We start from the raw sequence: 26,426 nt of genomic DNA, 5'->3' as shown, positions 1-26,426 counted from the left end.
ATTTTGAAATTTCAACTTTCTACCGGAAGCATTTCGGCCCATATACTAGAGGAAGCGCGTTAGCCGTACTCTATATATATATATATATATATAGTTTTACGAGTATCTGCTCCGTATCCGCTCCGTTTTCACCCTGTATCATAGGCCTACCTTTTTATTCTTAAAATTCACTTATTAAAAACAGCATGCGCTGATAATTTAATATTTTAATTTGATACCAATACAGCTACTTTTTTCACCTCAATAAAAATTAATACTTTATGATGTTATTATGTATCTGTTTCAACTTCAAGTCGTCTAACTCGAGAAATATTTTTACTTGAATACATAATTCTAATTCGAGAAATATTTTTACTTGAATACAGAATTCTAAATAATACGCTATAGTGTTTTTATAAAATTTATAATATTATTGACGCTATAGTAACACACTATGAATATAATATTATTTTTAACTATTCTAAAATGACATAATAAATACTATTTAAACTTTTACTTAAATATACTATTGATTATAATATTTGTTACATTTAAAAGGCTATTGGCACCATATCTTTAATCGTAATAAGAAACTCTATAATGCATGTTGGAGGTCAAAACTTCAACCAACAAACCACTTACAGAAACTTCTTTTCATGAAAAATGGGTCAACTGACTACTATTGGACGCATTTGATAAGCAGAGTAATGATGATTTAAGTTCTTTAATTTAAGACATCAAAATGAAAACAATTAAGAAATATTGAAACAATTCAATATTACTACATTTACATTATTCACCAATATAAAAAATTTAATGCTTTAAAGTGAATATGTACTTATTTTTATATATGTTTTGCAGTAGATAAATGACTCATTTATTCTCGGAAACCGACTAATTAGAAGAGTAATATTTTTCTGAAACATGCTACTAATTTTTTTTTAATGAAAGCTAAAATAAGTACTTCGTAAATTTAAAATGAGTTTTAATAGAATAGACAATAAAATAGGTAAATTTGTGTTTTATTTAAGTTTAGAAGAGAAATATGATATTATGAATTTTAGAGGGAAAAATGCGTAATTTTGAAGTTCTTGAGGGGTATATATGAAATCCCCCTATTTGTTAAATTTAAGAGGCTATTGACGCCATTTTTAACATAATTACAAAAAGGTAATAATTAATCAAACTAATAAATTAACATATACAAACAAAATACAAATACAAAACGCCGCTTGTAAAACAAAATTGAAAGAGTAGAGAAATGAGACCAAAAAAAAAAAAAAAAAAAAAACTTCCAAATTCTTCCATACTGTTAGTTATAGCTTAATGGTGATTTTGATTTTCAATCATTTCTATTAGAAACTTTAAATTGTCTTTGACTAGAATTTGAAAATGCCGCATTCCACGGCAGACTTGGCAGTCCATAGAGAATCCGAGCACCTCAAGTGGTAAAACCAAAAGGAGAGGTATAAGAGTAATTAATCTATGGACCCTGACGATGGTCGCATAGGGAGCATTGACGCCTGTTATACACATGGCCTCGTCTCCTTGCTTTCGGCCCATTTACAGTCAAATCCATTTCATTTTCACTACAAGACAACTCCCTCCCCCTCACCCCCATTCCCTTCCCTGTTTCTTTTTTTTTTTTTTTTTGTGCAGTTTCCTTCCCTGTTTCTTTCTCATCACTTTTTGCTCACTTGTATTATATACATGCATGCACTCTTTGAGTAATCTGAGCTTAAGGTAATTAATACACATTGTCACTGCTACTTTTGTTTTCTTCCGACATGAATCAACCGTTAAAAATTATATATATATATAAATATATTTATCTCTCTCTTGCGAGAGTATTAAATATTTGGCTCTGAATTTTAAGAGGCGAATTGACTGTACTTTCTTTCTTTACGTGCGCGTTTCAACAACCAAACTACTAAACAATCTCATTCAGAAATTATTTTTTTATATTTTAAATTCTGATATTTATTTATTAAGGTTCATAATTGGTTAATTGACAGCGGAAAGGAAAGGACGCATTAAATGCGCGTATTATATTACGAGAGCTTTGTATATTTTATGAGGGCTTGTGGCAGATAAAATCCCCATCATTTATTGCTTTGGGATCCTCTTCGGGCTTTGTTATAAATCCTACCTTTTGTGGTGCATCATACTTTCCCTTTCTCTCTCCTCTCCATTGCTGATCAAGTGTTTTCTCTCAAGGTGGAAAGATAAAAATGGGGAGAGCTCCGTGTTGTGAGAAACAAGGGTTAAAGAAGGGGCCATGGACGCCTGAAGAAGACAAGATTTTGGTCGACTATATACAGACCAATGGCCATGGCAGCTGGCGCTCTCTGCCTAAGCTCGCTGGTTTGTTCTCTTAGATTTCAATTTGTTTCTTGACAACTTTACTTTTGAGGCAATGCAGATCCCTTTTTAACTTTGTTACAAAGCTAATTAACTTTCTTTATATGAAATTGGTTGACATATACATCTGCATTTATAATTTTCAGTTAATCTGCTCAGTGTTTTGTTTGCATCATTGCATGCACTAAATTATCTTTTTTAATTAATCATTTTTCTTTGATAATTTCTGAGGAAAAATTAGTGGGTCCACCTCTGGATTAATATGTCTTAGTTGGTACAGATTTGGAATGATTATATTTAAGTACTGCAAATCTAACTTCAATGACTTCCAGCTGTATATATTAATATTATATCATACTTGGTACTTTTTTTTTTTTTGACAGTTGAAGCCCTTGGCATTACTTATTTACTTGGTACTTTCATACTAGGCTTATATTTGTTTTCGTGTACAGTATACTGCACCCCTACGAGCTACGAAACGGCGTGGTTCATAAATGTCATACTCTTTACATTATAGCTTTGTCATGATTGCATTTCTCTGTTCAATCACGTAGCCAAAAATAAATGTAGAAACGATTGATAACAACATATTGTGCTACATATATTTCGCATCATACATCAATGCATGAACTTGGTATTTTGGTCCACACTTAAATGAGTGAGCTGTGCAGGCCTCAGCCGGTGCGGGAAGAGCTGTCGGCTCCGGTGGACCAATTATCTTCGACCCGACATCAAGCGGGGCCCGTTCACTGACGAGGAGCAGAAGTCGATTATACAGCTCCATGGCATTGTCGGTAACAAGTAAGAATACTTCTCTGTAAATTTTGATACATGTATCACGGTATCAGTATATATAGTAGATTTAATCTCCCTGAACAAATGATGGAGATGTGTAATTTTGTCTACTATTTGGTAAACATATAACAAACTTAATTTTATTTTGGATGTCCTTTGAGAATTTTTTTTGTTTGTTGTCAATAATACACTATATAATTGGTACAAGCAGTCCGAGAATGTCTGTGCAAAGTTTTTTTTTTTTTTTTTGGAGGGGCGGGGGAGGGGGCCGGGGGTTAAAAAAAAAGGCCTATAGTCAGGAAAAAAATACAACAGTTGATTGGATGATATGAAAGTATTCTCTGTGAAAGATGAAAGGTATACCGGCTAAAATATTGCTGTATACATAATAATAATAATAATAGTTATGGTGCTGAAAATATTTCTGCGATTAAAGAAGTACAAACTTTCATTCTAAGTGATCTTCATTTAATGGGAGAAGGGACCCAGGTTAGTAAATATCATAGTACTGGGGTTGTGATCGCATGGACTGCTGTCTTTTTTTTCTTTGGCATGGCCTCTTTGTTTGCATTGTCACTCTCCGTCTCATTTAATGTTTCTCTGGCTGTATTTAATGAAATTTGTGGGTCCTTCTCCTTTTTGTACTCATGCATTAACTCATGGGTTTTTTATATCCACGGCCTTCCATGAAAATGTAATAAGCTGTGCATGGCAATTCCAAATCTCTGCAACCAAGTCCATTTTTTTTCTGATTACTGGAAATAGTGAATTCTTTTTCTGATTCCATATTACATTATTTGAACACTGGTCACTTGGTTAGGTACTCAGCAATGATACATGCCTCAATCAAAACTTTTGAGTATTTTCAATAGGAGCCCTTTTGATACAATAATAAAAGTATTACAATGTGATATATCTTAGGTAGTGGTTTTGAAAAAAATATAATTTGTCATGAAAGAACAACTCTCTAATAACAAAATAAATGAAGTTACCCTCTTATAGTGACTGATAAATTTTTATTGGTCATGTGCTAATTTTTTTACTTGAATATATGAATAGGTGGTCAACCATAGCTGCTCAACTTCCCGGCCGAACTGACAACGAGATAAAGAATTACTGGAATACACACTTGAAGAAACGTCTACGTCGAATGGGAATTGACCCTGACACATACGCCCCATCCTCCCCATCAGGCGGTTCCCTCTCCACTGGTGCAAACCCTGCTACCCGCCACATGGCGCAATGGGAGACTGCCCGCCTCGAGGCAGAGGCGCGCCTCTCTCGTGAGTCCCTCCTTTTCTCTGCCACCTCTAATACCAGCTCCACAGCTGATACCTCTACTACCATTACCACCACTATGGATAACAAGTCCAGTACGGAGTCTTTGCAATCAGAAACAGACTATTTTCTTCGGATATGGAACTCTGATATCGGTGATGCATTTAGAAAGAAGACCGATGCAGCTGTGGTGCCAGTAGTTAAGGCTGAGCCTGAGATGATGGAAGATACTGATAGTAAAAACTACAATTATGCTTCTGGCCGAGGTGGCATTAGTTTTGCTGGGTTCATTGATGATTCTTCTGGATCAAATGAGGGGGCGGATGCTCAGGATGAGGCCTACCAGATTTACCTCGAGTTTGCTGGTGATGAACTTTCATTGTTTCAGAGTCAGCTTGGTGGCATCTCTGCACTGTTTTCTAGTGACCTCAGTGAGGCGTCATTAGATACTGCATTCAAGTGACTGGATTTTGTTGTTAACATTTTGTTTAGTAGTTTGAGGCCATAATATATGTATAAATCAGAATGATTTTTGGCTTTTTATCTTGTTAGTGTTTTCTATGAGAATTTTTGGAGGTTAACTCATGGAGAGTGATCAAATGGCTTTTGTTTGGATTTGGTTGGAAGCCATTTGACATATGCTAGGAGAATGTTTTTAGTGTGTTCTCATTGGTTGAAATTAATGCTAATTAACCAATTAATTAGTACCTAAAGTAGCCTGTTTGTAAGTCAGAGATTTAGTCAAAGCTTATGTTTTTGTGTCTTATACTCTTATATGCAAAGCTGGCAATGTGGTACTGTAAATTTGATTTTGCATTAGCAATGGAATTTTTTTTTCCACCAAACACTGGTTCATTTCTGCAGCGACAGCAGCAAGCAGTATAATAATAATCTGATGTCGTTTATTTTATATAAAAAAATTGACCCATATTTGGATTCTTATGTAGGCGCCTAGTTGAACTCCCAGTGGAGCCTACCTTAAATTGAAATTTAAATATTAGCATCCATATTCTATCACAATAATGGCCAGTATTGCATTATTGCCATCTTAGGATTCAATGTATGTACTCTGCAATTAAAAGTACCACTGAGCGAATGATTGTGCTCTAGGTCTATTTATTTAAGAGTCTAATTTATGCAATCATACCAGGTTGTTATTACTAATGCTTCAACCTTATGCACAGTAATGATCAGTATTGCAAATTCATTACGGATAGATCCGTGCTATGATCCATATTTTAATTTATAAAGTTTAAACAGCCGTTAAAATGATGTTTGTATGAAATTGTACTTAGTGATCAAATTTTATATATTTTAGAATTCTTTTATTATCTTTTTAAATAGATATAAAATTACAGTTGTCGGATAGTCAGTAACTTTTAACAAGTAATTTTTTACCAATTTATAAAATAGTAAAATTATTTTAAAAAATATAAAATTTGATTTGCGGGTACATAATTATATGAAGATCATATTGAGTAGTACATATCAACTATTTACATTTTAAAAATAAAAATGCTGAGTTTATAGTACAGACCGTTTCGTAATATAAAAATAAAAATGCTGAGTTTATAGTACAGACCGTTTCGTAATATACATATATTATTGTAGCCTCCCTCCTACCCCGAAATCATATCAATATTAAAAAAATCTGCTCAAAATTGAAGCAAATTGGGACAGCCTGAGTCTGACCCAGGTCAGGTGTGGTGGTGACTTGGGTCACTGAGGACCAGCAAAATGACTGGAGGCACCCAGTTGGTAATATACTGGAGGGGAAAGAGATTGGTAGTGAGCAGGTCGGTCAGCAGCTAATGCGGCTAATGATTCTCTTCACTGGAGGAAAAAAAGGCAATAAATGTAAAGGCTGGTCCATGCTGTATTGCTGTTGCACTTCTCTACAGGGTCAGTTTCAACAGGTAACAGGCTAACAGCGCTTGAGGCTTGACCTATGCAATTTCGCCTCATCAAAAGGTAACTTTTCTCTGCTCCGATTTATTGCACATCTTCAAATCATCCAACAGTACTATGCAACCTTTTCAGACCATTTTTTTTTTTTTTTCATTTCCAACGGTCTGGTCTATTCCCGGTTTGCCAGGAGCCATGATGCTTCTGTGGATGCGCAATACATCACACAATCCGCGTGAAGAGATAGCGTAGCATTATTTTATTTGATTAAAAAAATAGCAAGACATTTTTCAATTATTGTTATTTTTTTTTTATAAGTACGTAAAGTGGAGTACACTTCTTATAGGTTGATAAAGCCCCAAATTCAGTATACCCATTATTTTATTTCCTTGGGCTTTCCAATTTCCAATGGTTAAGCTGCTGGGCCTTCAAAAAATAATAGTCCAACCAAATCAAAATAAGGACACTGGGGCCAGAGTAAAAAGATTAAATTTTTTAACAATAATTAGGTATAGAAAAAAAAAAATTTGAGAATTTTTTTTTTGCTGTGATGTGAGCATCATTCAACCCACTGTGTGTATAAATTCAAACGCACAGTTAAGATATTAAATGCTCTGATTGTGCATTGCTTCTCGGGCACGTTAAAACCTGAAAATTGGACTCGACGGGACGGAACAACTTGTCCCTTCACACAGCAGCAACGCTATAACGATTTCCATGTGGCGGGTACGGTCGTTTCAAACCGTATGAAATACCACTGACATATGACTTCCCCGAAGTCAAATTTATGGAAATTTTAACGGACTCGGGTGATATTAATTGCGCCATGTAAAACATCATCGACCTTCGCTGATGTCAACGTACAAAAGAATTAAGAAAGGAAATCCGAAATTTTTTTCAATAACACGCGGCTTGAGGAAATAAATCTGTTGCAATTCTTCATACATGAACAATGTTACTAACATCTCTGCTTTTTCTAATTCAGCCGTCAAATTTTTTTCAAAAATAAATCTCGAAGCAACTCTTTTCAATAACTTTTCTGTGCACGTATCTCAAAATATTTTAATGAATGGATTTAGAATAGCAGGGAATTTGAAAATTTTTTCAATAACACGCGGCTTGAGGAAATAAATCGGTTGCAATTCTCCGTGCATGAACAGTGTTCCTAATATCTCTGCTTTTCCTAATTTAACCATTAAATTTTTTTCAGAAACGAATCTCGAAACAACTATTTTCAATAACTTTTTTGTGCACGTATCTCAAAACATTTTAACGAATGGATTTATAATAGCACAGATTTCAGAGTTAATGTAGATCCACTGGGATCGTAGCAGTGGCTAGTCACAATTTGAATAAAAAGTAGGTAAAAACAGGTTCGAGTTTTTTTTTGTTTTTTTTTAAAACGGGTTTGGGTTTAAATCATTTCCATAACTTTCTTTCTGCTTTTGTCTGAACCGCCTACGAATCGCATTTATGCCATAACTCTAAAACTCAGAATTGTAATGAGACGAATAGATAGAAATCAGATGAAATAGATCGAAACTTGAATCTTTTTTGCAGAAATTTATTTTGTAATAATCAGTTGAAAAATTGATTAAAAAAATAAATATTTCATATGCATGTATAGTTTTGTTATTAGATAAAGTAATTATTAGTTTCTAATTTTCAGAATCAATATTCAGAAAATAATTAAAATTATTGAGTGAAATAGAAAAATTGTTTCACATTACACGGATAGGTAAAAATTAAAATTATACTGTTGAACCCTAAAAGAAATATATATATTAAAAAAATAAAAAAAACAGTAGAAATTATGAAAAAAAAAAAATAGAACAGAAGAAAATGCAAATATGAAAAAATTGGTCAAAATGGATGAGTCCAATGAGATACTAAAGGGAGAGGAGATGAAAAAGTTAGATGCAACTATCATCCAAATTTATGAGGAGTTAGGCTAATATGACACAAGTGTTATATCAAACTAAATAACACCACATCTTAAATTCTTAGATCTGCTTTAAGATTCGTACAAAATGAAGTGCTTGAACAGTAAAAGCGGATAGTACGAATCTTAAAGCAGATCTAAGGGTTTAAGATGTGGTGTTATTTAGTTTGATATAACACTAGTGTCATATTAGCCTAACTTATTTATGAGTAGGATATTTCTAATATTTTGTTATTTGAACTCAATTCAAAAAACTCATGTACAATATTCTTTAATGGTGCACTTAGATTAAATCTAAATGGACAAATGAGAGTTTTCTTCTTCAATAGACTCAATAAAAAAATTGGAAAGAACAAAAAAAGGATGAGGAAGAAAGAAAATGGCGGAGAGAGAAAAGAGAGACCGAAATTAACTAATAAGTGAAGACGATTTCTGACTCCAGAAGTAGACGAATTAAATTTCAGAGATAGATACCATGTTTAAATTAATTTTTTGTTTTAGAGATAGATATTTGCCTTCCTCTGTTTTACACGGGTAATGATATTAACACCACATTTTATTTTATTAACACAACATCTTCAAATATTTAATTGGAATTGACAATTTTATTCCCTCATAAATATCACTATGGCTGTTGACATATCTTTCATTTATACAAATATATGATATGATCATTTATTACTAATTAATTTCTATACTTGTTGGATCTTCTTTTCTTATTTTATAAACCTTTTAAAAAGAAGACTTTTTTTTTTAAATGTCAAGCATAGACTGACATGATAAATTGCTCATTATTCTTTTTCTATAAATTCAACAAATAATTTGTTATATGTATTTTATTCATTCATAACAATATAGCTGGAGTAGAACTAGGGTGTTCTTAAGCTCACCAAAGTATTTAGTGAGCTTAACTCCAAAACCCATCAAATCGATTTCAAATGACGAATTCAAACAGTTGGAACCCACCTACCTTACGAGTGATGCATCTATATGTGAAAATTTTAAACATTCGAATTAATTTAGTAAGTCAATTGATCAAAATTAGAAGGTTAATAAATTAATTTTAGTGCATTCATTTTTTGAACGTTTTTTGACTGCTTAACTTTATACTAAATTTAATTCGAATGTTTAAAATTTTCACATGTAGATACATCACTGGTAAGGTAGGCGGGTTTCAACGGTTTGGATTCGTTATTTGAAACCGATTTGATGGATTTTGGAGTTAAGTTTACCAAACACTTTAGTGAGCTTAAGAACACCCTAGTTCTACTCTAGCTATATTACTTGGGTTCTTTTAATTATTCTTCTAGTTATATACTTTTAAATCTATATAACTATTTAAATAAAATTGAAAGGAATAAATTATAATTTTGTTTTGTTATCATTTAAATCAAACAGATGAAGAAGAAGCAGGACGTGATTGAGTGCAATCAAATGCGAATCAATTGAACCCATTTATTTTTAATTTTTTTATGTTTATATATGATTTTTTTATGAGGAGGGCTCAAATGCTCCATTGTTTCATGCTCCAATCGTAGTCCAACATCTTAATCTTTGATTTCAAAGTTCAAACAAAATATCTGAACCGCTCAACATGATATCCACGTTAAGATATGCTTAGAGATCAAATTTTATATTTTTTTTGGAATTTTTTTACAATTTTTTAAGATAGGTACAAATCATTGTTTTTAGATGGCCCACAATTTCTTTGAAAAATATTAATTTTGTATCTATCTTAAAAAATAGTAAAAATATTTAAAAAAAAAATATAAAATTTGATATCTAAGCACATTTTAACGTGGATATTATGTTGAGCAGTTCAAATCTTTAATTTAAACTTTGAAATTGAAGATAAAGATGTTGGGGGTATGATTGGGGCATGAAATAATGAGGTATTTGAGCCATCCTCTTTTTTTATATAATTTGAAATGTTATATGTAATGTAAAATTGACCTCTATTCACAGCAAGAAAAATTTATATAATTGATTGTTGTTCATATCTGACTTTTTATAGTTTGAATGTTTTGCTCTGTCAATGAGAAGAAGAGAACATGCTTGTGGGGGATTGAAGTTCAGTAATTCAATAATGATGTTGATTGAAGAATTAGAACACTTATTTTTGTGAAGAAAAAGAGATAGAAGCTTTGTCTAATTAATTTATTGTTTAATTATTTTACTTTTGCTATAAGACCCTGATAATTAATATACCTACTACTTTAATTTGCACAAAAAAAAGTAAACAAACAAGAAAATATAGGTGGACATTAATATACCAGATTTTTTTTTTGAAAAGGAAATAATTAATGAAGGGCAAATTTGTCTAGACTATTAAAATATTTGAATATGTTGTGTTAACATAAGAATTAGTGTTGTTAATATCAGCACCCGTTTTACACTACCGCTGCCTCTGATTTGATGTACAAATTATATATCTCTTTTTGTAAGAATTTCAAATATATATGGCTCATTAAATAATTCAGCGGCCACAATTGTTGAAAAATTTAGGGGGTCAATTGAAATATGGCCCGCTGCTTCATTTTTCTATTGAGGTTGAACGTACTTAAAATATCATTGTTTATACACTAATAGGTAGTACAATTGGCTAGGAAAAAAATTCTAGAGTTGTTGTACTCAAATGTTGAGAGTTCGATTCCTCTTCACGACTTCGCATCTTCTGCGAAGATTTTAAAAAAAAAGTGTATGGATTCTCGAAAAGAGAGGAGTCGTGTAAGGGTGGATTCAGGATTTTTGTCAAAGAGGGGTAAGAAAATAACGAATCGAATTTGAATAGTTAACCGGATTCAAACCCATTAGTTAATTGAGTATTAGATAAAAAAAACGATGCTCTAATTCCTAATTTTCAATTTCCAATGCTTTGACTTCTAAATTTCAATACCCTGACTTCTAATTCTAATTACCAAGAATTTAAGAAATTTATCATAATTTTAACTCTAAATTTAACATTAAATTAAATATCAAAAGTCCAGAGGGGACAAATAAAGTTCTAGACGAGACAAAGTCGAACCGAACCTATATATTTGTATAAAACTTTAAAATCTAGAAAGGGACAGTTACCTCCCTCTGGAATACACTGGGTCCGCCCCTGAAGCCGTGGTGATCATTTAGCGAGCTGAATATATTTAGAATTCTTGTAAAAATGAATATATAATTTGAATTTTTCAATGAACCGGATGTAATAGATAAAAGATTCGGAATGGAAATAGTTCAATTCTTAATACAACTAATTACTTGAAAACTTAAAAAATGAAAAAGGAGTTTACAAATCTTCATTTTTCATTATTCTATTCTTTCCAACATTGAGTATAAAAAACTTTTAAAACTTTATGTATCAAATAAAAATATGACTTTTCGGCTTCATTTCCTAAGAATATTAATAGAATAAAAAAAATAAGTACAGAAATCGTCACATTAACAAATAATTTAAAGTCCTTGATGCGGTAAAAACAAAATTATAATGACGAAAATGTTACATGTAAAAAGAAAGTAATATAGAACCTCTTATGATCTTATCAGTTTTGGATCAACAGTTTGAGAAGAAATGAACATTAATTGATCTCATTTTTTTTAAATTGCATTATTTAGTTGACATTTTTGTTCTGAATATTTTATTAATATTAAAAAAATTATAAAATTTAATATTTTGAATCATGTTAATATTCTGCATCATGTTAAATGATGGAAAACAATTTTTAGGAAAAAAAAGTCTGGATCCAGAGAATTATTCTCCGTATAGGATAGATTTTGAATTTTCCCGAATTTGGGTGCATAATGTTAAATTTTATATATTTTTTTAATATTAAAAAAATTCTGATTTTTGTCCCTTTTTAATAGAAGATACAAACAAAATAAAATTAATCGGTATCTTTCTCATGTGTTCATGTAAAATAATTAGACGTTTTAGCTTCATCTCTTACGAATATTAAAAGAATAAAAAAATAGTACGGAAACCGTTGCATTAGCAATTATAGCAAGGTCCTTCATGCGGTAATTAAAAAAAAATTACATATAATGAAAGTAACATACAACACCTATCGGGCTGGATCGACATTTTATTTTTTTCAAAATGGCATTCATGTTATAAAGAAAATTTAAAATTTACCATTTTTTCAGTAAAAATTAATTACTATAACGAAGGTTCTAAATAGCACGCTATAGTATTTTCATACGATAAAAACTATGTCGCTATCAGCGCTATAGCGAGCTATTTCGCGCTATAGCGGCGCTATATGGGAATAGCGCTGTTTTTTTAACCATTCCGCTATAACGCGATAAACGCTATTTAAACCTTTGACTATAACTATTAACTTCCCACGATAAAAAAATGTGATTATATCTTCCTCCATCTATCTTTCTCTCATTTATTCTCCCAACTAACTAGTTTTTTTTTTAACTATAACTATCAATTCTAACTACTTTTATTTCTTTCTTCTTAATTTCTCCCTCCTCTTCCACCTTCACCTCCACCTCCCTCTCCCACCTCCGCCTCTCATCTCCATCTTCCACCTCCGTCTTCGCCTCCCTCTCCCACCTCCGCCTCCCACCTCTGCCTCCGCCTCCCTCGCCCAACTCTGTCTCTCTCTCTCTCCTACATCTGCCTCTACCTCTCTCTCCGACCTCCGCATCTCCCACCTCCCACCATCTCTCACCTCAAAATGGTAAATACGATAAGCTCCCTACCTCTCCCACCTCTGCTACTACCTCTGCTTTTCCTTCTATTCCTGCTGCCGCTCCAGCGGACATTCTGCCAGAGATCATCCACCACTCAATCCCAATCAAGCACGCTTCCGCTAGGTATGAATACTTCAACATGTATGAATCAATACTTCAATGTGTATGAATGAATACTTAATATACTCCATCCAATCAAATACGCCTTTGCCGGGTCAGATCCATCACTGTCGATCGTCTCAAAATGAGTGCTAAATTGATCGAGTTCAACTAATTGTGTTTATGTGGATGCAATTAATTCCTTTCGTGTCTATGTTCCTCTTCATCATGAAGTAGTGAGTTATTTGTAAAGAACAAAGCTTCATTAATGATGAATTAGGGCAATGCATACTAAGTATTAAGAAATGACAGAAAAAACAAATTTTGAAAAAAAAAATAGAGGTGTATGAATGAATACTTCAACATGTATGAATGAATACTTAATATCTTAGATATGAATACTTCAATAAAGTATGTTTTGTTTCTTTTAAATATTGTTTTTGTTTTTTTTATTTTTGTAACATTTCAATTACATGATCTGTAAAATTTGATAGATTATTTTTGTTTGAACAGTGAAACATGTGGCAACTATTTTATTTCTAAAAAATAAAACTGAACTAGAAAACAATAAAACAATGTTCAATACTATTTGGCTGCTCTTGTAAAATTAATCGAGGTATGCACATATGCTTGTAATACTCTTGATACATGAACTATTTACACTTGCACAACGGGGATGAATATTTTCTCGATGAGGTATGAATACTTGCGTGACGAGGTATGAATACTTATGCAACGAACAACTCGAAAGTATGTCATCATGGATCTCATTTGAACAAAGGTTTAAATAGCGTTTATCACGTCATAGCGGATTGGCTAAAAAACAGCGCTATAGCGCGGAATAGCACGCTATAGAGCTGATAGCGCCATAGCTTTTGTGGTCCGAAAATGCTATAGTGCGCTATTTAGAACCTTGCATTTGAAAGATAAAATTGTATAGAAGACATTTGTGGTTTTATATTTGCGAAATTCCTCATAGATCATCAAAAATATTGGTTATATTGAACGGAGAAAAAAAAAACCCACATCTAAAAACATGTAAAAGATGAATGAGTGATGTGTCCAGCTTTTTTATTTACACTTGCACGACAAGAATGAATACTTGCGTGACGACACATGAATACTTGTGCAACGGACAACTCAAAAGTACGTCATCATGGATCTCATTTGAAAGAGATAATTGTGTAGAAAACGTTCGTGATTTTAGATTTGCGAAATACTTCACAGATTGTCAGAAATATTGGTTAAATTGAACGGAGAAAAAAAATCACCTTTAAAAATGTGTAAAAGATGACTGTGTGATGTGTCCAATTTTTTTTTAAAATACTTGATATCTTAGATATGAATACTTGTTGTGTTATAGATGAATACTTGATGTGTTATAGATGAATACTTGCACGCATCAGTTGTAAAATCTTTCAAATATTAGGCGGTTTCCAAATAGTGAGTGGTCATCTTAGATAATTAGTAGTTACTTAAATAGTTAATAACTGAGAGAAGAAATAGAGAAAGGTTACGGAGATAGCTAGGTGCTCAAAAAAAAAAAAGTAAATTGACATCATAAATAGGGTAATACAACTATATTTTTTATTCATTCATTAATAAATGGACCCGCTTGAGACTTCCTCAATTAGTAAAGATTCGACTATATCCACTTGGTAGGAAAGCCTTCATAAATTTCAGCTAATTTTGTATTTATTATCCAATAAAAGATTGCCACTTCTAGCGAATCAAGGCTAACCCGGTTGGTTTGTTCTGTTTTGACTATTTCTATAGTAGAGGGTATTTAATTGAAATGCATTGCGTGCAAATGTGCAATACAAAATATTTGGTTCATTCTTGTCTGCCACTCACAACAGAAAAGGACCATTGCTTCACCTTTTCTTCCGATTCCTTTTGGGTTCGTCTTTTTTTTTTCTTTTTAATGAAACGAACAATTCTAAGATCCCTATCATATCCAATGCCAACCCATAATCAATACTACAGTACAGGATTATGGGTTGATTTTGATATATATCCCAATAATGGGATAAAAGCTTAGAACAAACGAGCTAAGTTGAGCTAGGCAAAGTTTGAATTCGACTCGTAACTTAACAACAGAGCTGAATCAAGTTTGATTTTATACGAACCAACCATGAGTTGAAGCCAACTCGTTTTTGTTGTGAGTTGCGTATAGACTAACTTTTGTTGTTGTTGTCAATTCGATGTTATAAGTCATGTATAAATCATGAGCTGAAAAATAATCGTGAATACAAAGAGAGATTGTGAAAGAGTCAGAAAAAGATTATATATTCTTTTTGCAACAAATTAAGAAACAAGCCGAGCCAACATGAGCTGAACTGAATTAAGCTTGAATTCGCTAATAACGAGTTGAATCAAAATCAAACGAGCTAATTATAATTTTTTTCTGAACGATCTCAGATGACCCACAAGCTACGGTTTTTTTTTTTTCTGCATGTCATAAACCTATGCCACAAATTCGAGATTTTTTTTCTGCCTTGTGATAACTTCACAAAATAAATAAAACAATTAATCACTTGTTCAGTTGTATGTTTATTCAAAACGCCTTACAATCAAAACTCAGGTCAATGACAAATTTTCATTTTTAACTGGTTTCGTTGCATTGGCTGGAACAAGCCAATACTTACATATTATACATAGGGTGGAGCCAGACTTTCAGACAATGACACTAGTGAAAAAACTAGAATTAGGATTGGTTATTTACGCACATTAGGATCGGAATTTAACCGATCCTGATCCAGACGATACTAATACAAAACTAATCTGAATCGGTTAAACAACCGATCCTAAAAGTTTGAATTTGGATCGGTTGTTTCAAATGACCGATCCTAATTAGCAATATTAAGATCGGTTATTTTAAACAACCGATCCTAATGGGTGTTAATCTGGATCGGTTGTTTAAAATAACTGATCCTAATAGTGCTAATTATGATCGGTTATTTTAAACAACCGATCTTAATTTTGTTTTTTTTTGTTTTTTTTTTGCAGAACCAACATTTTACATATTATAACAAGTAATTTAAATCCAAAAAATTTAATATTACATATCATAAAAATATAGTATCCAAAGAATATAACTCGAGTACAAAATTCATAAAAATGCTCAAAGAATAAAAGCAAAGAGAAACTGACCCGGGAGGAGGCATTGCTTGAGCTTGTCAGCCTTCTCTGAGTCGAATACACAGAGAGTGTAGAGGTACTTACCTCACCTTGAACTTCACCACATCCTTGCTTCTCTTGATCTTGATAGATCTGGCATCCTTCCTCCTAGCTGTCAGAAGGAAATTCTTGATCTCATAGATCTGCTTCAGCTGTTCCAAAATCACAAACAATAATAATATTAATTTCAAGGAAACCAACATGGAAATGAGAATCTGGATAAGACTCTGTGGATTTTTTTTTTTATTTACCGTAGAGGCAGTCGGCTAGGGTTAGCGGCAGTGGCAGGCATAGGTTGATAGGCGGGTTGAGCGACTGGTGGACCGGTCGTGCGGAGGCGGGGCTGATGGAGCAGAGGTGGCTGTTCTTCCCTTCGCGCAGCGCAGCCGCAAGCGGAGCTCTCCTCGCGCAGGTTTTTTTTTCCCTTTTCTTTTCCTTCACGCAGGAGCTTGCGGAGACAGAGAGAGAGGGACGTGAAATGAAAATTTTAGCTAAGTTGAAATTTAATAGCGCGAAATATAGTTTTAGGATCGGTTAATTCGAAAAAAATGATCCTAAAAACAATCAGGATCGGTTATTTGTAAATAACCAGTCCTAATAGTATTAGGATCAGTTAAATAAACAACTGATCCGTATTAGGATTGGTTAATTAAAAAAAATGATCCTAATATTGCTATAAAAGGAATTAGGATCGGTTGTTTAAAACAACCGATCCTAATTCTGCAAAAAAAAATGTTGGTTCTGCAAAAAAAAAATTATGATCGGTTGTTTAAAATAACCGATCCTAATTCTGCAAAAAATGTTGATTCTGAAAAAAAAATAAGGAATTAGGATCGGTTACTTTTTTTTTTGCAAAACCAACATTTTTTTGTAGAATTAGGATCGGTTGTTTTAAACAACCGATCTTAAATTTTTTTTTTTTGCAGAATTAGGATCGGTTAATTCGAAAAACCCGATCCTAATAGTACATACATTAGGATCAGTTCTTGATATAATCAATTCTAATAGTGCATACATTAGGATCGGTTGACCAAAAATACTGATCTTAATAGTTTTTAGAATCGTTTTTTTTAAGAAAACCGATCTAGATAGATATTAGTATCGATTGTTTCATATAGCCGATCCAGATAGGCAAATACTAATTCCAGTTTTTCAACTAGTGTGAGAGTCGAACATAAATGAGGGTCAAGCATATAAAATTTTTCTACTATGAATGGGGATCAATTTCACACTATCCATAATATTTTAGTTTAAACTATATTCAAAATAAGGTCTAAATACAAAAAAATGGAAAATGAATGGGGGTCAATTCATTGACTGTGAATTCACCTCTGATTATACAGTAGACTGTAGAGTAACATTTTGGTGCTTTATGAAAACAAAATAAGATACAAGTCTATCAGTGGCGGAGCCAATGTACACCAGGGGTAGGCAGTTGCCTATCCCTGGATTTGAAAATTTTAATAGTTTCCCTGATTATACCTTCTAACCCTCACTCAAACCCGATCCAATTGAAACCAACTCAAAATCGATTCACCTTAAACCCAAACCCGCTAAACATAACTCAACCCGTTTGTCCAAAGAGAAACGTGAAGAAACTCTTGGCGATCGATGACCAACGATCCGGAAACGTGGAGTAGAATTGTGAAACTCACGGAGGAAAAGAAACACCCCTCCTCCGCCACGCCTTCGCCCTTGATTCCTCCCCTCCAATCCTCCGCCCCAGCGATAAAGGATAACCCTTACGCTTTCTTCTAGCATAATTATCTGACGCTAGTTTCATAGGGAAGAAGAAAGGGTTCAATAAAACTTGCACCTCTAGAGACTTAGAGTTTGTGCTAGTAATTTGGGACATTAGTTTTGTTCTACTATGCAAAATCAAATTGTTAATAGTTTTACTTTTATTGGATTTATTAACTAACTAATTTTTGATCTGAGTGTAGTTTTACCTATTGAGTAAAATTCAACTGAGTTATTACTAGGTTTTGAATCTACATTCATAAAAAAAATTAATCACTTTATTTTTCTCCCTCTTATCTAATTGGGGCTAGTTTCAGAATTTGAAAAGTTTTGAACTATAATTTCATATTTAAAAGAGTTTTCCTTTTAGAAATTCCATTATATGATACTGATATTCATCTTGAGATTAACTTGCTGATAAATCAAATTGTTAAAATTATCAGTTCTCATCTTGAGATTAACATGATATTCATATGAAATTTCTTGATGTTTTCGTTATGTTTTCGCTTGTTTAAATTTCATAAATTCCGTTCATACAAAGTAATATTCATGAAATTTTGTCTTGAACCCGAAGCCAAACGTGTCAGTTTATTCGAACCCGAACTCAATTTTTGTCTACCCCTGAGTCAAATCCTGACTATGCCACTGAGTCTATATGATTTCCATATTAAAATCTTACTGTCCATATACCGTGCAGTAACATATATGTTTGTTGCTTCATGAATAAGATCAGCAATAAATGGTGGCGGTTCCAGCACATGCAACTCCAGTTACAGTAACAGCAAGAACTACAACACAAGGTGCCAAAAAACAGTGTTTTAAGAAGAAAAAAGAGGCATTTAGTGGTCCTCAAAACTCGAAAGCTCTTAAATGAGTATAGATCCTGCACTGCATCTTCGCCTGTCTTTCTGTTGCCATGTGATCATTTTGGTCCCAAGAAGGATAAATAAGGAATAAAAGATGACAAACATGTAAATCAAACTGCATGCACAAATGCTATTTAAATTACGTCCAGAAAAGGCAGTAAAGAACTAAAGTTAAAAGATGAAGAAGACTTTTTGGGCCTCAAACTGACAAAGGTACATAAAAAGTGATAATCTTTTGTATGAAAGTAAAAAAGTTTGATAAATATTATATTTATTGAAATGGCCCGTATATCACAGACAATATACGCCGCATATATTTAATTCGGCCCAAAATCAGCTTAGCCCAATTGGAAATTTCAATCAAGTTTTGTGATCAGTGCATTTGAACTATGGATTTAACCTTTCTTTTAAGTTTCATATAAACTTCATTTGAATTTTGCTATGGCGTGATGGCGTCTCACAAAACATAAGAGACTGCTCTTGCTGAAAAATGCTATCTCATCTCAGCAGAGCATCATGAATGTTTTCATTTCTTTTTAGTTCAAATCGTAAACATATTACTTAAGACTAATTCATATAGGTAAAATAAAAAAAGAATAGATAATTCAATATTAAATTTTTTTTTAATAAAATTAGATTTTAACCTTTAGGCTGAAATGAAGTAGCTCGTCAATCTAAATAACTGCTTGATTAATCACTCGGTTACTCAAAAGCTTTATGTAACTAAACCAAGAATACCATCAAGGCTAAATATAAATAAATAATTACCAAACAAATACAATTCCTTGTTAAGTACATATATGAATGTCGTACTTTGAGCAGCTAAGCAGAGATATACATCAACCAGGGAATCCCTATATGCACATGAACACACTACAAACTTTACACACCAAATTAACAGACTTCTAACAGGACCAACTAACAAACCGACGAATAAATACACACAAATAACAAATCGAAACACATCCAACAAGACCAAACATATATAGAACTTGACCCCTGATTAAATTTTGCTCCAGGGGACATTAGTTCTGTTTTTCTTAGCCGCCAAAGCAACCGATAAGCTTCTTTGGAGTGTGGCCTGTGGCCCGGTATTTGGCCGCCTCCTCTTCGGCCTTTAGCAACTCTTCACCTTTTTTGGCCTCAGTCATTGCCCGCTTCTCTTCGGCCTGCTTGTGTATCATCGCGATCTTGTTTTTCATCTTTTCAGCGTATTCAGCCTTCTTCTTCTCCAATTGCTCCTGATTTTGATATTAAACAATGTGTTAGTTGAGAACAATATCCTTGAGATGCACGCACTAATAAAAACATAGGTACATAAGCTGATAAGCTGGTCTCAACAAAATGAACCCAATTAATTTGAGTTTTAGAAAATGAAATTACTTGGAATTAGAGATGATGTACCTCCATTTTTTTCAGCTCAGATTCTATGGCTGCCTTCTTTGAATTCTCCCAAGACAAAATGGCAGATACCTTCTTTGTTGCCCTGCATAATACAATATTATGTAAAACAAAGAAAGCGCAAATAACATTACAGATAAAGCAGTGATACTTCTTAGATAAACAAGTGTTTAATTCCAAAGTGAAGAAAATGTAAATAATAAGAGAAGAAATGCTTACTTGTTCTCAGCTTTTGTCTTTTCATTCTCCTCCCATGCCCTGATCAAAGACAATCGCTTCTCAGTTTCCACCCTTGCAAGAGCAGCATCTGAACATAAGAAGTTAATTTATTACCTTTTATTTCAATATAAAATAATATGGTAAAAATTGAATCAATTATAGCATTTTAATTCAATATAAACTACCTCTGTCATGCGAACCACCTGTGGGTTTCTTCTCTTCAGCAGGTTCCGGTGGCTCTGGTGGAAATAAGAGAGAAGATAGAATAGAATTAGCAAATATAACTAAAATGGTAAAAGATGGTTTTTTGGTATATTAGAAAAATTGAACAACAAAAGTTGCTGATAAACAAAATTGTACCCTGACAATTTTCTGAACAACACTGCATGATATACAAGAATTGAGTTCCTAACTAAAGAAACATTCTTACCAACTATTAAAATTACTTAAAAATTATAGTAAATTCAACTTTTCTTTTTACTGTTAACTTTATTGTCAAGCACACTGTTAAACCCTCAAGGAAGCACACTTTAAAAGACAGGAGGGACAAGTGAACTGTCAAAAAAATAAAAGGCTCTAAACAAGATATGATTGAAAGGTGCAAAATAAAGCAACTAAGTTGAAATAGTGAAGTCAAAAAGATTAAATTGAGATCCTATTTGTATAGCCTATGACCTTCCACAAGCTATATGTCATAACCCATAATATTTTTATAAAAAAATGATAAGGCAAATTCATGTTACTACCATTTTCGATTTATATTTCTCTCAAATCCGTTTATCAGCTAACAATATAGCACATCTTTTGTGAAAGTCAATTGTTTTCTATAATTCTATTAAGTTGTAATCATATTCACCTGACAATCTCTAAAATATGTATATAAAAAGAAAAAAAAACAGAGATGAGGTTCATAGATAATTCTAGTAATTCCAGAAACAAAAATTAGTTTAGACGTAACATAATTATTAATTAATTAAGAAAATCATGCTGACAAACAGAGACTGAATTGAAAAACTAATTAAGTTGTGCTAGCCGTCTTCCTATTTATCTGTTTTTATTAGAAACAAGAAGAATTCTTTCGAATTCACCAAGAATCTTGCAAAGCTTTCCTACTTCTCAACTCCGATGTTAAAAAAGAATGAGAAAGATAAAAAAGAATCTCACTATCGACAACAACAAGTGCCTTGGTATCATCGGGCTTTGGCTCCTCAGGTGCTGGTTGCGGAATCACACTCTTCTCCTCCGTCACATCCTTCGTCGGCTCCGACTCCGGCAGTGGCGGAGGTGGTTCCGAGGTAACCTCCACCTCTACCTTCTTAGCTTCCTCCTCAGCCATACTATGTTTCTCTCTCTCTCTCTCTACTGTCTCAGAGAATTAGCAGCGAAGATAAGGTCAGAGAGAGAGGTGCGATTGTTGTTAGAAAGAGAGGAAGAAAGGGACCTAGGATTCTTCCCGTTTTATTCGTGAAAATTACCGGAATAGCCTCGATACAGCGCTAATGTGTTGGAACTTGGAAGTATGGAAAGTGTGTACAGGAACAGGAAGAAACTTTACCGGATTCGGAAACAGCGAGTCTCTAGACAGTATGAAGGACTGAACTTAATTAATTAAATATCTTGAGGTGGTATTTAAGATGATGGAGTACATACAGTCATACACCAATTAATTGCGTTTCCTTGTCATAGGCGCTGCTATGACACGCTCCAATGTTGTCTCCGGTTAGTGTTTGGTGAGGTAGCATGGGACCAAACAACAGTAACATTAATGTTCTTAATCTCAAAAGTTCTGAATTTGGGTTTTATTTTTATTACGCAATGCTAAATGAATTTTTGTGTTATGGTCAAAATTAACAGAACAAATTCAAGAAAATTAATTGTTTATTACTTTAATTTAGTTTTTTGAATATTAATATGTGTATTTACAAACCTTTACATCATACCACTGGTATGATCTATGTATGGAATCTGAGGGCTAGATCCTCATGTTTCTCTTTCAAAAAAAAAAAAAAAATGTGTGGAGTTGTTATTCTGGTATACTTGATCAAGTGTTAAGCTGAAACAAATAATAAAGAAAGAGTCAAAGATCACAAAATTAAATTGCAAAAGATCATAAACCGGATTCAATTTAATCGAAAAATATATATTCCTTATGATTCAGTTTAATATTGTCATGATTCAGCTTATGAATTTATTATTCGGTTTATTTAAATAATTTATCAAGAATACATATGATTCAATGATAATGATAACGATAACAACAAATATAATTTTTAGACATTTTCCTAAGTTACATATTAATTACAATAAATATCCAGCATCGGGTGTTTGTATAGCAGTATCTACAACTTTTTTGTGAGGTCCGAAGTTTTCTTTACAATAATATAATTAAATATAGTGAAAATTATGTTCTTAAGAGGTGGAAATGTTGAATAAAATACAGATTAGATGTTAAGAAATTTGTGCATTACAAGAAAATTACAGAGCTCTATATTTTATCTATTACATATTAGTTAGTTCACAAATATAAAACTTTAATTAACCTGTAATTATTTTCTTACAATTATATATAAGTCAATTTAACTTGCATATTAACTGTCAGTATTATTTAATTTTAAATAAAGTGGTTATTTACATAAGTTGATGTAAATAGTTTTTTTCTATAATAGAAAGAACAGTTTATAAATTTTCAATTTTTTGTTTAACAAAAAGCTTTATTAAAAACAATTATTTAATTTTTATTCAACAAAAAATTGTACAAAATATAGTCAATTCAATTACAAGTAAAACCAAACAAGTTTCTCTTTCAAACCTTGTATCGTAGCTTCAGGTGTCTACATCTCACTCAGGTTGTAGAAAAAATCTTAACGGCTTTCTAGTTGGTTGAATTGGGAAGTCAAAAAGTTTTGAAGTCATGTATATTGTATCAAGAGACATTTTGTTGCTTTGGATACCTTATCAGTAGAATAAATATGATTATTTTCATATATTAATTGGTTGTATATTTTTCATAATTATTAAAATTTAGTTTAGATCATGAACAATGATGATGTAATCTAAATACCAATGATTATGGAAACAAATCAATCGGTCGTTTTTTAATCCGAAATTTTTAAATATACCATTATCCTAAAAAAGATAAACCAAACCACCACTTTCTCTCAAAATTTCGAATTTTGACATGGCCGCATTCCCAAAATGCAGCCACTTTTCTACGGGCCGCATCTAGGGGATGCGGCCACCTTTTTTTTTTTTTTTTTCTTTCTTCTTCTTCGTGTAGTTTAATCTGAATGGGAAAAAAAGGTGGCCGCACCTAGGGGATGCGGCCATGTCAAAAATCGAATTTTTCAGAAATCGTGATTGTTTGATTTTTTTTTTTGGAAGTATGGTATATTTAAAAATTTCGGTTTTTTAATTAACCAACCATATAATTCACATAATTCTAAACTAGATAATAGAGTTTGGACAATAAAAGGATTAATTCAAACTTTGCTATAAAATATGAAGATAAAATTAAACTCAAGAATCATGGACATAATCCCGTCTTTGCCATGTCATGCTGGTACAGAATATGTACAGTTTTGGAGAACGCAACCATTTCTATCTTGTCGGCATTAGCCACGTTTATCTGTTTAGCATTCCAAACCAGAACCAGGTAAAATCCAAGACTTGCTCATCTGGCAGCTGAGCTGTCGAGCTGTTGCTTAACGGACCAAAATTCAGTTAGGATCACATGTGGCACCAAAATATCAAAATTTAATTTCCGATGATACATGGCCACACATCCGGACACCTAAACTGCGGGACCCATATGTCGTACTGTATTTGTTCCCTCGTCGTAGCGGAACACCGGTTTTATTGCTCTGTTCGCCGTAACCGAACGGTGAGGTCGCAACAGAATTAATTAATTAAAACAACGGTAGCACCAAATAAAATTTAAAATAATTTTAATTTTTGAATCTTTATATTCGTACAATTAACTTTTAATTAAATTTAGCAGTCACACCAGTAACTATTACTAACAGAAAAAAAGAGAACGATATGAGTCAATAAAAACCATTAAGATTTTTTTTTAATCTTTCTAAATAAGTAAAATAAAAAAAGATATTCCAATGTAGATGTTTTCATAAGAATCGACGAATTCATTGAACAGAAAAAATGTTTGCCATGGCACGGATGGCCCGCCGATAACCGCAGTTTTTTGCATTGATTGGGGGCGGGCATCTTTATAGCTGATAATAACCTCCATGATGTTAAATTAAAAAAATAATACGAGTATTGTTCACATCGTGGAAATGAGATCATTTTTATGGAAAAAGTGGAAGCTTTAAGAACAAATTGGTTCTGATCGTATTAAAATGTCTTATGTTTTTCATACCGTAGTGCTTCATAGCTCAGTTTTAAAATTTTAAATTGTAACTGTTCAACATGATATCTATATTAAAGTATGTTTTTATATCAAATTTTATATTATTTTTTTTAGTGTTATAAATAGCGCACTATAGCGACACAATATCGGCGTTATAGCATTTTTGGATCTTGAACGCTAAGATATGAGATAAAAGTGCTTTAAAGATCAATTTTTTCAAGGTCCAAATTGATTTTGTTTTAAATAGAAAAAATATAGATATTTTATTCCATTATGCTTAGGTTTTTTTTGAATGGAATAAAATATATAGTTTATGTTATAATACTTGGGTTATTTTGAACGAAAAAAAGATAGATAGTTTATGATATTATTAAGGAGTCTTGATATCAATGTCATTTCAGCCTATATAACACCAACTCCAAAATCTATCGAATTGACTTTAAACAGTGAATTCATACCGTTCAAACCCATATATTTCATTAGTTGTGTGTTACATGCAAAATTTACAATTTTTCGAATTTATTTAGTATCAAGTCAGGCGGTCACATGTGTGAGTTTTTAAGTTAATTTTAATGCATTCATTTTTCAACATTTTTAACCGCTTGATTTGATATTAAAATAACTATAAAATATAAAAAAAATTGCATGTAAACGCATCACTCATAAAGTAAATCGGTTTGGATTAGTCGTTTGAAGTCTATCCAATCAATTTTGTAGTTGGTGTCATATGACACCGATATCATACTAGTTGAACTCATTATTAAGGATATTTTGAATAACAATTTGGACTTTGTACTGGTCCAATATGAATATTTTAATTTCTTAATCAATTTTGTATTACTTATTACTCTATGAGACTTTAGATAATATTGATAATTAGTAGAAATATAAAATATATTTTTTTTAAAACAAAAAAAAGCAATTTAGGATAGCTTTTTTTTCTTAACTTTTCCGTTATGATGCGATAATCGCTATTTAGAACCTTGATTTTTTTTAGATAGGTGCAAAATTATTGTTTTTAATAGATAGTAGAAAAGTTTAAAAAAATATATAAAATTTAGTCTTATTGTGATATAAATATCATGTTCGCAGTAACAATTTAAACTTTAAACTCTCCTATGTTATTATTATTATTATAAAAGTCATGAGATATTTAAATTCTCCTATGTTATTATTATTATTATCACAGTTCTTCGCAAATATATATGAATATTTAATCTTGATCCTTGATTTCGTCAAAAGAATACAAACTTAAAAATAAAATAATAAAAGGCAAAAGAGAAATTCCAAAGAAGAGCGTTTTTCCACTTTAGAGCTGGCAGGAACCCGTGAGTGCGGCGAGTTAGGTGCCAGCTCAACCAAAATATAGTCATAAATCAAAATTATGTCTCCAATTTCATGCAAAGGTGGACAAATTAATTTAATTCACCAATATATTTTTATGCTGCTTATTTTGGGAATATATTTCCTTTTTTCTTTTGAAAAGGTTGCTTGCACGTCTATTAATTTTACAGACTTATTGCTTACATTTAGATAAACAATTAATTTCTCCAAATATATATGATTGGAAATTTTTAACAGTTTTATTAATAGTGGTTGATGTTGA

At 32.2% G+C, this 26,426-nt stretch overlaps 2 protein-coding genes across 2 annotated transcripts; one reads left to right on the top strand and one right to left on the bottom strand.

Annotated features, from left to right (window-relative positions):
* Nucleotides 1–1,826: 1,826 nt before the first annotated feature.
* On the top strand, nucleotides 1,827–5,179 carry MYB17 (myb domain protein 17). Its single transcript, XM_078310867.1, has 3 exons — nucleotides 1,827–2,343; nucleotides 3,012–3,141; nucleotides 4,195–5,179. Exons 1-3 carry the CDS (start codon nucleotides 2,211–2,213, stop codon nucleotides 4,874–4,876), a joined length of 945 nt encoding a protein of 314 aa, XP_078166993.1. The 5' UTR covers nucleotides 1,827–2,210; the 3' UTR covers nucleotides 4,877–5,179.
* Nucleotides 5,180–19,558: 14,379 nt separating this feature from the next.
* LOC144561771 (remorin-like) lies at nucleotides 19,559–22,081 on the bottom strand. The gene is made up of 5 exons (XM_078310866.1): nucleotides 21,619–22,081; nucleotides 20,640–20,693; nucleotides 20,455–20,542; nucleotides 20,239–20,320; nucleotides 19,559–20,075 (listed from the first exon to the last, which is right to left on the bottom strand). Exons 1-5 carry the CDS (start codon nucleotides 21,788–21,790, stop codon nucleotides 19,875–19,877), a joined length of 597 nt encoding a protein of 198 aa, XP_078166992.1. The 5' UTR covers nucleotides 21,791–22,081; the 3' UTR covers nucleotides 19,559–19,874.
* Nucleotides 22,082–26,426: the final 4,345 nt, after the last annotated feature.

Source organism: Carex rostrata, chromosome 11 (genome assembly GCF_964058835.1).
Source record: "Carex rostrata chromosome 11, lpCarRost1.2, whole genome shotgun sequence".
Lineage (NCBI taxonomy): Eukaryota > Viridiplantae > Streptophyta > Magnoliopsida > Poales > Cyperaceae > Carex > Carex rostrata.
The sequence above is the reverse complement of the archived record's forward strand: the minus strand, read 5'-3'. Positions and strand labels throughout refer to the sequence as shown.